The sequence below is a fragment of the Colletes latitarsis genome, chromosome 10 (assembly GCF_051014445.1).
Source record: "Colletes latitarsis isolate SP2378_abdomen chromosome 10, iyColLati1, whole genome shotgun sequence".
NCBI classification, from domain to species: domain Eukaryota; kingdom Metazoa; phylum Arthropoda; class Insecta; order Hymenoptera; family Colletidae; genus Colletes; species Colletes latitarsis.
Window position 1 is genome coordinate 15,392,612 of NC_135143.1, and position 15,395 is coordinate 15,408,006.

Sequence of the window (15,395 nt, forward strand, 5' to 3'; positions counted from 1 at the left end):
CGAATTACGAGTAATTTTACTTTAAAAGGAGAAAAGTATAAAAACTGTAACGGAACGAAAGGTATAATGGATGATGAACAAATTAATTACTTCGTGAAAATCAATCTATGTATAATGACTTAATCGATTCTCTTCTTCTTTGTTGTTTAAAAAATTGTTTTCTATCTTATAGATTGTCTTATACATAGTTTGAAGAGGACTCAAACCAAGTCGAAAGTTTACACAATATTATTAAGATTTTTATTTATCTGTCACTTTTATACGAATTCATAAAATTGACATTAGATTGACTTGTTAATCTCTCATTAAGGAAAACAGGAAGTTATCGAAACACTGTGTACAAACAGTAGAATCAGTTATAGCTAAGTGTGCGATTAAGAAACATCGTACAAAAACAACTATAACCAGAAAAGAAGCTCGAACATGGAATATATTTATACGAGCGTTTCATTGTTTTTGTGTCCCCAATTCCAACGCTCAAGTCCCATATGTTATACCCTGTATATCTTTTAAATGCACTGATTCTCTTTAACTTCAATGTTCCGCAATTAATCTTCCGATAGTTGTACACATATGTGCTTAAGTACATTACGTTATCTTGACCTTACGATAAATTATTCTCCTATAGAAGGCGGAGCACTTAAAACGGGTCACCTAAATCCCGTTTATTGTTAAAAGTAGAAAAAAGTGTCTATGACAAAAGTTGTCTCAATTAATTTCTTTTCTTAATGGACGATGTATTTTTTGGTTTATCAACGATGAACAATTTTCCAAGTTACGTTTCAAGAAAGAGGTATAGGGATGCTTGATAATCGACACGAGAGTTAACTTTGAAGAATAAGGTGGTGAATCCCAAATTTTGGGACTCACTGGATGCCAATTTACGACGAGTACTTCCTTTTGTTCGCAAGTTCTAAGAAGCTGGTCAGAGAAAAATCATTGACGTTGACGCTGACGTTGAAAGCGATTTCTATGAACTCGGTCAATTTCGACACGGTATTGCGGCCGATCCATAAACATTTCTGCGAACAACTACGCAGCCGAATCGCGAAAATGGTAACTGGTGACCCCAGCGCCTCGGTGTTATCGAGAGAAGATGTCATCGCGTGCGCCACGAAAATAAGAAACCAGTCGTTCATTCGTGCTTGTACGTTCAACATGCGGAGATCGCTGATAGTCTGTGGGATCGTTTTAACGCTCCTGGTCACCGACGCCTTAGCGGTCGAAGGCGTCAAAGGCGGTCATCGTGCTCATCAAGGTGGCAAAGGCGGTCGACTGAATCAGATCGGCGCCGTGAACAGCACCGTCCAGGCTGGACTTTGCTACAAGACGGTACCGTGAGTAGAGCCACGTTTCTCACGTTCCGATCGTCTATGTAAATTTTTGTGGCGTCGGTTGTAAAAATAATATCGATTTAACGTCGAGCTTAATCGATACACTTGGATGGTAACGCGTACTCTTCTTATTTATACTACAAGTGGTTAGTGCTTAAATAATTATAAGTTACGACGCGTGACCTTTGCTCTTTGTTATTGCGACAACGCGAACTCACGAGTTCGCCCTTGTTTTCACGCGACGTATGCACTGTTTCAGTTACGCGGATGCGCTGGCTTTGAACTCCACGGGACAGTTCCCTCACAACACTCTGCCCTCGACGAACGGGAATGAAGAGGTAAATATGTACAGAATAAATCTGCGGAAGGTGATTTTATAGAGTTTTCCACCGATTAATGTCTAAATAATACGACGTCCGCGCTACGTGCTATTGGAAGATGAGACGATGGCACACTACCCACAAACCAAACGATTCAATCCACGTAAACCTCACCGCTTCTTAGGTTCTTGGTTATTATTGGGTAAGCACCAAGCCCCTAAACGAGCCAAGAACCTAAACAGTAGAGAGGATTAGGTAAAGCGTACGAATGATTCATTATATATGTATCAATTTTGATCAACAGACAAACGGTTGGATCACGATTTTGGATTGCTGCAACGGCTACGAGCGCAACTTAACTTCCGGTAGCTGCGACCCACGGTGCAACGAAGGTTGCCTAGGCGGCAAGTGCACGGCGCCAAATGTCTGCGCCTGTCCCGAAGGATGGTTCCCGCAGAATGGCGTCTGTATGCCCTACTGCGAGAGACCCTGCCAACAGAATGCTTACTGTTTCTCGCCGAACGTGTGCGCTTGCATATTGCGCTACGAGGAGGTGAACGGCGTATGCAGGCCCATCTGTCCTCGCGGTTGCATAAACGGCAAGTGCGTCGCGCCGAACGTCTGCGACTGTGAACCGGGTTACCTTCTCGAAGGCAACAAATGCGTGCCAAATTGCCCCCAAGGTTGCGCGAACGGCGAGTGCATGGCCCCGGGTCTTTGCAAATGCAACACGGGCTTCGCTACAGATTATACCGGCAAGTGCGCTCCGCTCGAAGAGTTGTCGAACATCAGGTCCGAATGTCCGAACGGTTGCGGGGCGAACGGCACTTGTGCGGGCCCAAATAGGTGCGCCTGCGACCTGGGTTACCGGGTGGACCCGGACACTGGCCGTTGCATTCCGTCCCCCACCTCGTTCCAATGCAGAAACGGTTGCGGGGCCCAAGGTGTCTGCGTGGGTCCCAATTTGTGCATATGCAATTACGGGATGGAGGTTGATCCAGACACCGGTAGATGCCCCGATCCTCGACCTCTCCCTCCAACCCCGGGACAGTGCCCAAACGGCTGCGAGCCAAACGCTATGTGCATAGCGACGTCAAATCGTTGCATATGCAAGTTAGGGTTCATCCGGGACCCCAACACGGGAACCTGCGTTCGAAATATGGGACAACAGACAAGCGAACCGCTCTGCGAGAACTATTGCTTCAACGGGATGTGCACGGGTTTGAACGAGTGCACGTGCAAACCCGGATACACGATGGATCCGATCGATCCGTCGCGATCCAGATGTTTGCCCGTGTGCAGAAACGGTTGCGTAAACGGCATTTGTACCGCGCCCAATTTATGCTTATGCAACCCGGGATACACGAAGGAGACTGGCGTCAAGGGTCGACAGAGATGCGTTCCGATAGTATAGACTGCTACGTTTTTCTTCTGTTTAGTTGGTTTTTCCTTTGTTCTTGTTTCCGAACTACGATGCGTTGATATCGGCGCGAATAGGCTGTGCGATTGCGAGTCGGGGACGAATAAAAAGAATCAACGACGAAAGGCTGGATTGTGTTGTCAGCGGCGGAAGATCTTGATGTAATTTTGTACAATTAACGAGTAAATAAAGTTAAAGGAATATCATGCAAACGTTGATAACGAGCGTCCGACGAATCCCCTAACATCCTGTGTGGTCTCTGATGTCACAGGACACGATAACTCAGCGTGGGGAGGGGAAGAGACAGGCGCCAGTGAAATACAGAATCTGGCCAGCCGATTTAGTTGTATTCTTGTCATTCGTTGATTGTTGCTCTTGGCGAGTCGAGAGGACGACTGGCCCTCAGAATGACGGTCGCGAGCTTCCTACTTTTCGTTAGTTTTTCGTTACAAATTATCACCATGAAGTCTATGGTCGAGACTTTATCCGACACGGAAGTTGGAGTTTGCAGCCAAGTAATTCAGTGAGTGCATATTCTATTCAAATCATACTTTCCTTTGTCTTTGACTCTACTTTTTTCGTTCACGCTCGACTCAAACGGAAACAACGATTGTATAATACGTTCTTAGATACCCGGCGACGCGACTCGTAACGTATTACGAGACATATAGGATAGTAAAGTGGGGCATCTTCTACCAAACCAAACGACGATTGAATTATAAGAAACAGGTAAATACCTTTCGCACTTAAAATCGATATTTTCTTCCGATCGAAGTACGAAAATGGGACGAATCGCCAGAAACGCTCGAAAAAATCTTCGCACTAGTAAAGTACAATAGACAGGTGCCCACTTGAAACGTAACAGATATTACTTTTTATTTCGTTCGTATCTTAAAAGGGTAATTGGAAAATTAAATCTCGAAACAATGATAGATATAATAGGTTCAGAAAGGTTGTTCTGTCCTAAGATTTCAAACTGGATTAAAAATAGGGAGGAAGAAAAGGATGTATACAGAAACATGAGAAATCGTTCTTATCATCTTTGGACCATGATCTGCATCGTGAGCGTAACTCGTGTTCGTCACGTTTGGCTCGTAATACAAACCATACGTTCCACACCATATTATAAGGTAAAGGAAGCGCTTCCAGTGCAGAGACCACGAATTAACCAAGGTAGATTGGCCTGGGTTAGCATTTTTCTTTTCGTCAAGAGTAGAAAAGCTATTCTGGTCGACGTTTTCAAAGTTAACATTTTCGTGCGTTTTAGGCGATTCGTTGCACCGCGTGTCGCATGGCGAGATTGTTCATTCGTTTAAAACCCATTTCAGATGTATAAGGAGAGCTCTGTAATTCATATGTGCTGCTCAGGATACAGGAAAACGAGTACCGACAAGTGTGAACCCATTTGCAACCCCCCTTGTGTGAACGGCCACTGCGTATTGCCCAACAAATGCGAGTGTGTTACGCATTACAAAGAAGTTAGTAACAATGTGTGCCAACCAATTTGTCTTAACTGCGAACATGGAACATGCTACACGCCGTACAATTGTACCTGCAACGAAGGATATAATATGGATGCAGATTCTTACACCTGCAAACCGATTTGCAACGAGGATTGCGAAAAATTACATGCCTACTGCTCGGCGCCTAACGAGTGCACGTGCCACAAGAATTACAACAGGACATCAGACTCGGAAGTGCGTACTTGTGATTTTAAAGAAATAATATGACCTACAAACAATCGGTAGACAACTATTTTACAATATTATACTAGGGTGGGTGTAGTTCAAGATTCGTGTTTATTAAAATTTATCTTCCAATTTAATCTTTTTCGAAAGCCAAACACAATTGAGGTTGTAGAGGGTTAACTTTGCGTACTGGTAGATTTCAATATTTTTCGAATTATTTATTCTCATAATTGCGTGTGTCTGTATAAAGATCAATGGTAAATAGTTAGAAATTGGAATTTGATCGTAAGTTGTCCATTTTTAGTCGCAACTACGATTTTTGCAACGTGATCTAAATCACATTATTTTCAAACTATCGTTTTGTAAAAATAAATTTGTTTCGCAACGGAAGTGAACTATCCACAGGTGTGCCAACCGATCTGCACTTCCGAGTGCATAAACGGCCTATGCGTGGGTCCTGACACTTGTAGTTGCCATCCCGGTTACCAGCTGAGTCCGTACGACTTGTTTGTTTGCGAACCGATATGCGAGCCCGTTTGTCAGTTGGGCAACTGCACGGCGCCATACACCTGCACCTGTGAGCCGGGTTATTATGTGAACGACGAAAATATTTGCAAGCCGATCTGCAGCGAACCTTGCGTGGAAGGCGTTTGCATCGCGCCCGAAACCTGCCAATGTAACGACGGATACGGACTCACGGCGGAATCCAAGTACGTTTGTGAGCCTATCTGCGAGAAAGCATGCGTAAACGGAATCTGCACGGAGCCAGGGACTTGCAGTTGCAAACCAGGTTACAGTTTCCAAGGCGACGAAACCATGGAACACTATTGCACACCCCACTGCGAGGTCTCTTGCGACCCTTACGGAGCCTGCATCGCGCCTAACGTCTGCGGATGCTTCGAGGGCTACCAGCTCATTGACGAAGCTAATTATTCTCAGGTAACCGATAGACGATCAAAATTCTGATGCTCTGGCTCTCTCGTCCTTAACAAAATCTGAATTAACCCTTTTGCAGATCATATTCACCTCGGGATTCGCGTTTCTTCGATATCATAGATTTTCCACTCCCGCTTAAATTTTTCAGTTGGCGGAGTACTACATGAAATCAGTCTGCGAGCCGATCTGCGAGAACCCTTGCATAAACGGTTTCTGCATTTCTCCGGGCGTGTGCAGCTGCCACGTTGGATATCAACGATCGCAACACGACGTAAACGTCTGCGAGCCGAGCTGTTTCTTGAGTTGCGCATCCATCAACGGATACTGCAGCGCTCCCAACACCTGCAGCTGCAAGTCCGGCTACGCTACCTCTGAAAACGGTTCCGACGTCTGCGAGCCGATCTGCGAGCAAACTTGCACGAACGGATATTGTTCCGCGCCGAACGAATGCGCCTGCAACGAGAACTATAATTTCGCACAGTATTCTTCCAACGTTTGCGAACCCATCTGCAAAGAATCTTGCGGGGACAATGGAACCTGCGTGGCCCCAGACACCTGTCGATGCAACGTTGGCTATCGTTCTATTGAAAACGCCACCGCGTTCGCCTGCGAACCCGTCTGCGAACAAGACTGCACAAATGGTACCTGCGAGTCCCCAGGTGTATGCGTTTGCAATCCAGGCTACGAGAAAGACGCGAATCAACTTTGCAAGCCTTTCTGCGCGTCTTGCGAGAACGGTATGCTGGAATTTTTATTCTCTTTAACAAATAATAATTGTCAACGTATCTGGTAATAGGTACCTGCGTGGAACCCGAAGTCTGCGTGTGCAACGAGGGATACGTTTCCTCGGAACGCAAACTGGAAAATAAAATCGTCTGCGAACCGTACTGTGAGAACTGTGTTAACGGAAACTGCGCGTCGCCCGGGGAATGCGTGTGCGACGTTGGTTTCGCCAAAGATAAAAATGAGAACGAAACAGCTGGATGCGTCAGCGTATGCGAAAATAATTGTAACGGCCATGGATCGTGCATCGTCGAAAACGCTATCTGCGAATGTCAGTTTGGATGGAAAGGGTTGTATTGCGACGAACCGTCGTTCTGTATCGTTTTAATGGACGCCGAGTCCGAACGGACGAACCTGTAAATGTCGAAGTTACTACTCGAAACTACGACTTTTTTTTTGTTTTTTGAACATCCATTTATTTCGTAGAACGAATATCGCGAGCTACGTGAACGACACGATTGCCAGCGTGTTTGCCAACAGCACTTTGTGCTCCAGCAATTGCGCGGGCATGATCGGTAACCAGACCTTGTGCTTCGATGGATACAAAAACGACGACGCGGCGAACGACACGATCGCGTGTATAATAGGTATAGGTAAATACGAACATAGAGGAACCCTTCGTTTTCCATTTTGCGAGTTTGTATTTTTTTCCAGACACAAGATGTTACACGGCCTACACGAAGACGCCTAATTACGTCACCATGGCTGGGATCGGATGTATAGCGATTATTGTAACCGGGATCGCCGCTGCAATGTATTTGTTAATACGAAAACAAAGGAAAAGGAAATTTTCTTTTGGTAAACGGTCTCATCGTTCGGACAACCGAATTCAGAAATGATCGAGGACAGTTTTGGTTCAAAATTCACGTACGATATCGTTTACAGGTGACGCTCAGAGCGCCTCGATGCAGGGACGGGACTCGTTACTAACCGAAGATAATAATCTCTAGCGTTGTGAAGATAATCCAGTTATCCACGGTACTCCAACTGTAGTTTAATAAATTATTCCTCCAAAGTTATGGTTGCAATTCTCAATAAACGACGGAACAATGTAGCTCTAACTGCATCCTCGATAAATTTCTATTAAAAGCCTCGGACCCCCGAGATATCGTGCATCCGGTCTCGCTCGGATTACGCGAAACACTGGCTGGTGAAGGGAAACAGATAAACGGAATGCACGATTGTCGATACGAGCGCATCGGTGGACGTCATCTTTGTGTAAAGAAACATAAGCATCATATACAGGGTGGCCTCAAAGAAGACGGTGTCCTTAAGAGACGCAATTCGAACGAAGAAACCTTTTATTTAATTAAATTGCGTAGATTCGCTCCTGAGAACCATGGCTAATATTTTTCTCATGCCCTGTACAACGTCGCAGTATTCCTTCTGAATAATTTCTTCCAGCGTATCGTCAATTCTGACGGAGAGAATAAATATTTTGTTCCGTTCAGTGAAATCATTCAAGTGTTAAAAGATAAATGAAAACGTATTATAGTGTCGTTCGAAAAATACAAATGATTTTCAAAACACAAGGGAAAAGAATTATAATCAGTTTGCAGGACTATCCGAAGCGAAATATCGATAACAACGAAAATTAAGTGGATTTGGTAATACCAGGGACATAACGAAGGCGATTAAATTATGTGGTACACCCTATACAAACGCGGCTCGAAAAGTAAAGCCCGTATAACCTACATTCACGTATCATTTCCGTACCGTTTCGTGCTCCAGATTTATTTATCCCTTAAAGTATCAACATGTAATTAAGGATCACCCTGTACGCGTAGCGATGTCACGCTGAAGCCAAATGACTACTTCCAACACGATGCACAGACCTCCCTTCCGCTCTGAAGAGCATCGTTGTCGACGATGAGACTTCGCGACCTCCTACAACGCTCTCCACAGGCCTGCTCTTAAGCTTTAGAAGGGTTGGAACCACCATAATGGCCACCATAATAGCCTCGGGTTTTGATTCTTACGAAAACCTGGCCAGTTTTTCAGCGACCTAAATAAGCACCCCAAATACAAAGTTTCAACGAATGAAATAATTATTTTACTATTAGTCTACTTCGTTTTTTAAACATTGCAGTACTAAATTTATGGGGTGCTTTCTACGCTCACTTGCGATATATTTATAATCGATATACAGCTGTTTTGGAACTGATAGGGTTGAAAATATTTGTTCTACGTAACAGTTCGGAATAAAAGTTCTTTGTAACTGTCTGAAGAAACTAATAGTATAATTCCTCTTCCGGCGTAGCGGCAATCGCGTCGGAGTTGTTTGACGGCTTAGCGAACAAAAACGAAGCCCTATGGAAAGATTTAAATATAATTGGCTAAATAAATTATTTTTTCATTTACACCAAAACCCATAAAAACCGTAGCACGCGTCCATCCGGAGACGGAGAGGACGGAGTAGATCTCGATCGACGCGGACTGGAGGGTAGGAAAGCAAAGGGTGAGAAACGGGTGGCGTATTCCTATCGCGCAGCTGCAGCGGCGGTGGTCGACCGGCTAACGGAAGGAAGGCGTCAGTGAACGGGGGAGCACGGGACCGAGAACGGTGTTCCGCGACGGTAGGACAGTCCCCGGTCGTCCGTGGTGCGTTCCTGCCTCGTGTGTGCAGGTGGATAGTCGCCGTTGTCGGAAGTGTCCGCGGATTCGAGTATCTCGAGACCGAGACCAAGCAAACAAATTCTCGGTACGCGTCCGGAGTCCGGGAACCAGGTGTCAGGTGTAGCCGTGGAGTAGCTGGTGAAGAGTCATCGACGCGATATAAGGCGGTCGTCGGAGGCGTCGAGGGCGAGAGGGCGTGCAGGAGGAGGGCGGGAGGAGGGGGGGAGGAGGGCAGGCGACGGGGAAGGATGTCGATGCGCCGCCGGTGGTCGGTTTCGGGGGTTGACTCGCGCCGCGGGGGCGATGAGCGCACTTCCCTCCGCCCTGAGACTGACCTGCTGCCGTTCCTGGCTCCTGCTGATCTGCCTCGTTCTCTGCCTGATCTCGAGCTGCAGTTGCGGCACGCGTCAGGATCGCCTGACCAGGGGATTACTGGCAGGTGATGACGTGCGCGGCTCCAGCTTCAACAACGACGACGACGACCTCGATGCCTACGACGACGACGAGGACTACCTCGAGGAGAATATTACTGCGGGTGAGTGTTTGCCGCGCGTCCCTGGCCCCCTGTTTCGACGGACGTCCTTAAATGGACGGGGGGGAAACACCGAGTCGCGCCTCGACGGGACGCTGCCTAGGCGACACCCTGCCGAGGATGGCGTCGACGGTGCTAACGATTTTTTTCGAACGGATCTCTCGAAACCGCCGAAAAAGTTTCACGTCGGTCGCTGGAAACGGAGGAGTTTCAAGAGTCGTTGACACGCTCGTAGGCGATGGAACCGAGTCTTTGCGGTAGAATCGCAAAGCGCACGGCGCAGAATTGCTGCTGCAGAATGGAATACGGGATTACCGAGGTCGATGGATGCTAATCAAGGAACCAGCAAACGCTCAGGAACGACGCTACGCGAAGTCGACTCCGTTCGAATCGAGGACACGCTAGAGCGAATTGCCCCCTTGTTAGATACCAGCCCGCCCCGTATTCCGCGGTGTTCGAACAGCTAGTTTGTCGTTCAATCGATACATGCCCTTTATAGAAGGCACGTTATCTTATTTTCTCGACGAAACAAGGACGATCGAACCCGTATGTGTGTGTCTCGAGATTCCTGCCTCGCCTTCTTCGCGCTTGCTCGATACGAGCGTGCAAACACTCTGCACCGGATCCTTCAGCCGAAGGGTAAACACTCGTGCTGTTGGTGGCGTTGTCGATGTTGCTCGATCGAGACGTTTACTCTTCGATCGAGAACAAGTAGTTCTCATCATCCTTTCAATTTTCATGCAACGAGCGTTCCTCGAATTCAACGACCAAGTCAGAAAAAAGGGTATCTTACTCTCTCTCTTTCTCTTTCTCTCTTTCGTATTTTCAAAGGGAGATTCACAATAGTCCGTAAACAGGGTGCATTTCGTCGAGTCCTCGACCACTCTGCAAACTCTATGCATCGTAGTTTGCAATTATGCAAATTCGTCGTGCGAAACTGGGTCTGACAAATCAGAGGAAAACAAATATTACGACGCATCGGAGCCCGAGATTGCGCTTGCGCCGACGTACACGGTAGAGGAACTCGTCCTTCTTGATTTTCGCGCCAACCACGCTGCCGGTATTGATTTTAATGGATGCTGCAAGCTCTCTCGGTGTCCGCGTGTGGGAGTTGTGCACACTGCCTGCAGCTGCGTGAGATTCAAAGGAATCTCGTTTCTCCCTCGCCCCGTCCTCGTTCCACGAGAGCGAGAAAAAGGTTAACGAAGAGAAACCGTGCGTCGTTCAACCCCTATTTTCATGTCCGAGCCATTCACTCGAGTTCTACTTGGGGTTGCTCGGTAACCGGCGAGAAACACCTGGAAATCGCGCCCCCGAATTGCACTCTCTTCAACAAGATCAAAACCGTGATCGTGCGGTTGCTCTGGATAATCTGTTAATGGCTTGCTTGCTAGAGGGTTCTGGAGGATTCCGTGTTAGAAAACTGGAACGCTCCGTTCGATGCTCGAACAAATTAGTCGGATTGGATCGAACGGAAAATCATTTTCGGTTAGCTTCTAGAAGATCTTTACGAACGCCTCATCCTTTCACTCTGCTTGGTATACTCTTCTTTTGTTTCGCGAAGAAAGTCATTAAATAAAAGTCATAGGAATGAGAATTATGCTGTTTCGATGTCACGAAAAATGTGCTTAAGATTTTAAGAGATTTCTTCTTACGAAACTAACAATTTCTTGGTAATCAAAGGATCGGACGAAGAATAATAAAAACTGTAATCGTAACGCTTCTCTGAATAGTTTGTCATTAGGATTCTTTATCAAAGGGGCCTAGAGAATTTCTTCTTATTGAAATATCTTAATCGAACAAGTTAGGATTGAACGAAAAGGAATAAAAATATGACTCGTACGTTCCACTTGTCGTTGCGCAACGTAGGCAGGCAAAGGCGTCACATTTTAAAAGTCACTTTATTTCGGGCGACACCGTGGAACTGAGGTTCTTAGAGAGCCGTATACTCGGTGGTAGAAATATAATGAGGTAGTGGAAAGTGTAGCACACTTGTGTGTCGGGAGTCAAAATATTAGGGGCGAACTTTGTATACTTTTTGAACGGCGTGTAGCGCATTAAAGACCCGAGAGTACATCAAGAGGGTGGTAGGCGTTGCGCACCCTGTGATTTGGATCTTTAAAGATATCGCTTTCTATACCGAAAGTGCCTCGAAAACCTCGCTGTACTATTTCTATCGTACTCAATAATTAGTCATCACAGACTGATTCCCAAGAATATATTAGTTAGTTTGTAAACAATAGCTTTACATCGAATTATTTATTTTTCAATGAAGAATCACCTATGTATCACCAGATATATAACAATGAAAAAAATAAATAAGGATACAAGCAAAATTCTACTGTTGAGACATGATATGAAATTTAAGTGAGAACTTCTAACACCCCTGTCGCGTATGAATACTCGATGCAAAGGAAGGAAGCATCACAGTGATAGGAAAAAGCTTCCTCAAGGCCTTTAAAGTACCATGGAAACATCGTATCAGCAAAAATGGTTGCACGAACTCTGCATTTATTCGACGCAGTAAGCTCGACCGGGCCGATTCATCCGCAGGTTCAGGCATCGATCGACCCCGACTGGCGTGAAACGAACTTACTAACCAGGAGCCCAATTTCCTGGTAAAAAGTTACAAGTTCACTATAGAGCACACTTTTGAAGAAGCTTCGGAGACTTTATACTAGTATTGTTCCAGCAAAGTCACACGGAAACCGATATAATACCGAAATATCAATACCTTTATAATACTGAAACCGATATACAGGTAATAGGAATTAAAGATTAAATTAGAATTGAAAAATACCAATACGAGTCCTTGGCAATTAGGAGTCCAATTTCCTGGTGAAAAGTTGTACAGTGGGTAGCAATTTAGAAGAAGCTTAATTACGCGATGTCGCGGATGTGCTTCTGAACGCTCGCCAACGAAGTTAGCGGTTGTTACCGAGACTCCTTAACGTGGTCCACGCTGCGAAACATTTAATAACGATGTAATACCGTAATTAAGGTGAAATCGATAGTTGCCTGGCACTGTGCCCGACCCTGGTACCTCTGACCAAATGGTGCAATTAACTCGTGAAAACTTGGCGCGTTAATTCCACCCCTAAACAAGCGGATCGCACGGCCAGGAGCCAATAAAATTGCGAACGGAGGAGACGCGACGAAGATACAATCGGGTACATCCGGATCGACGAAATTGATATAAAAGGCCGGCGTATCAAACGGCCTACAAAGAAGCACGGCGACATCAAACGTCTTTTGATGCGAAAGTGGCCTGGATAGTGTACCTAACAATGGTTCGTCGCTTCATTAATCGTGCAGTGTGTATGTGTGAATCGTTCAGAATAGCTCGACAAACAGACGCCCGCGACAAGGGGCTGTGTAGCTGAGCGTCAAAAGGGAACACAAAGACGCGTATCGGAGAAGCGAGTTGAAAGGGTCTGGCGACGTTCTTCATCGACCGACCAAATGATAATTGGAGAAAACTGATAAAGGAATGAGTAGTTGCGAATTTGTGATGCGATTCGGTGCGGCTTGTTTAACGCGTCTGACTATTTCTCGTCCTTTCTACTTATGCCAGGAATTAAGGAAACATTCCGACCCAACGTTTTGGAAAAATCGATTTTCTTCTACATTTTTCGTTCACTTATAGTTTACGATCTTTAAAATATACTGTTGAAAGTTTATAAAATTAATCGTTTTTATACTTCGACGATAGTCACAATAAATTTAGGGAAATAAAATGTACTGAAAATGGGTAATCGTTATGACAAATGATAGAAGAAGTCGTTTTAATCATCTCAGTAGACCTAGAGTTAAGAAAGAAAAAATTAAAAACCGCGAGATTTTTTGCACAGACGGATACGAATATATGGCTAAATTAAACGTAGGAAAATTCTGTTTTTAGGGAGGCAGACATCTTCCAAAAAGTTTGAAAAACAGTGCTCTAGGCAGCGTGCCTATTGTCCGCTAATAATTAATGCGGGGGTGGTTCATGTCCTAAAGAAGGCCTTATTATTGACTCGGGAGTACGAGCACGCTATTTGAGGAACACCGTGCATATTTCATCTACTATCAAGAAACGTCATATATTGGGTGATTCTGCTAACTGGGACAAACTATATATCTGTTCTGAGCGTATAATAAAATCGTACAGGGAAATTTTGTATGATGTTAATTGACTCTATTATCTTGTAGTACGATTATTGTTCCAAGTGCATCGACGCACTTACAAAATGAGATTCTATTTTTTCTTTTTTAATGGAACTATCCCATTCTTTTTATATAAATCGATTCCTTGACTCATTCTACATACGTAAGGTGTACGCAAGGCCAGCGAAAACTCGATACTTTAGAAGATATTTAATTTAATTTTTCTTACACGTTTCCTGATACTTTTCATCAGATCGTTTTATGATCGTTTTATTGCCCGGTAGACAAATTTGAACATTCAATTTCGTTCTTTTCAGTCAGTCACAAAATTTTCCTGTACGATTCTTTTTCTATCTTCAGTTAGAACAGAGTTATACTGTCCTTCTAAATCAAAATGTCGTACTTCCTTCTTTACATCTTGAATATAAATCGCCTAGGTTTCCCTTCAATTTTAAATAAACGTCCAAATTCATTATCACTTTAACCGACCTTTGTAATTACCACGATTGCTATCACCATTCAGTTGGAAAACATTCGCCAACAGACCACGCTACGTTTGAAGTAATTTTATTCAATTTAATGCATGATTTTAATTATGTATGAGCAAAATGTATTCATAGACACACTGAATATTTTGAACGTGTTTCCTCGTTAAAAATTCCCTTTTGTGTAACTTGTGCCATACTAGAAACAATAATAGAACTGCTGAATTAATATACGTTATATACTCCTTTTTTATGTAAACGTTTCTGCAAAAATTTCAAATATTTATAAAATATTTTCGTATTCAAACTATACTATCATGAAACTGTAATTAAAAAAGAAACCTGTTTCCTTAACCCCTTGAAATTTAATATACTAAAGTCAATCTGTTCTTTTTTTATGAGCATTGCATGTACGAAAAAATTTAAATAAAACTGAATAGTAAACGTTTGAGAAATTACTTGTAATTAAATCGTACGTCGAGGGGTTGGAAAAATTAGAGTTTTTTTTGGTGGTTCGAAGCACCATGCGGCGGTATACCCAGGCATAGTAACTAGCATCGCCCCGTAGAATCCAGCAAACTATCGATTTATTCTCTTTTCAGCGAAGGGGCAGTACCTGGGCTCGCCGTGTGATGTCTCGTGTAATCCGGAACTGCAGCACGTGTTCTGCGACGCAATCACCGGTCACTGCGAGTGCGAAAAATTCTATCCAGTTCGTCTTGGGCCTAGCAAAGGATGTGCCAAACGTATGTAGCACGGTTTTCCACGATTCAAGTAGGTCATTCCGATATCAAAAACTCCATGGTAACGCGGACAACGAGACGGGGAAAATAAATGTCGACGGAGCGAGGGAGAGGTTGTTCTGTCGACTTCGAACGATTGTTCGACGTGCCATAAAAGGATGTTTTATGTTTCTCTCATCCTTCCATAGACTCGATTCGACAACGCGTTCGCGCGTCCATCGAAACGCTCGTCAACGATGAACATATTAATCCAAATATCGAGTTAAAACGAACCTTTCGAATCCGACTGTTCCTTTGTTCGAATAGAAAAGCAATTCTATCTCGTACTTGCATGCAACTTCCCTGCTTTTAAATTTAAATACAAAAAGCTTGTAACATTACCACTTAGAATT

At 44.4% G+C, this 15,395-nt stretch overlaps 2 protein-coding genes across 7 annotated transcripts in view; both read left to right on the plus strand.

The window, feature by feature from the left end:
* Positions 1-858: 858 nt before the first annotated feature.
* LOC143347266 (uncharacterized) lies at positions 859-7,523 on the plus strand. The gene is made up of 12 exons (XM_076776323.1): positions 859-1,337; positions 1,594-1,672; positions 1,959-3,065; positions 3,419-3,597; positions 3,704-3,803; positions 4,403-4,771; positions 5,168-5,701; positions 5,847-6,435; positions 6,495-6,837; positions 6,908-7,074; positions 7,136-7,279; positions 7,367-7,523. Exons 1-12 carry the CDS (start codon positions 874-876, stop codon positions 7,429-7,431), a joined length of 4,140 nt encoding a protein of 1,379 aa, XP_076632438.1. The 5' UTR covers positions 859-873; the 3' UTR covers positions 7,432-7,523.
* Positions 7,524-8,991: 1,468 nt separating this feature from the next.
* Positions 8,992-15,395, plus strand: part of LOC143346039 (uncharacterized) — a 214,352-nt gene continuing 207,948 nt past the window's right edge. For 3 of the 6 annotated variants that reach the window (XM_076773770.1, XM_076773771.1, XM_076773772.1), the window contains exons 1-2: positions 8,992-9,632; positions 14,863-15,006. In XM_076773770.1, the coding sequence (XP_076629885.1) occupies positions 9,401-9,632; positions 14,863-15,006 (376 nt within the window). In that variant the 5' untranslated portion in view covers positions 8,992-9,400. The remainder of the gene's footprint in view (positions 9,633-14,862; positions 15,007-15,395) is intronic. The other 3 variants (XR_013080370.1, XM_076773768.1, XM_076773773.1) reach the window with 2 other exon arrangements.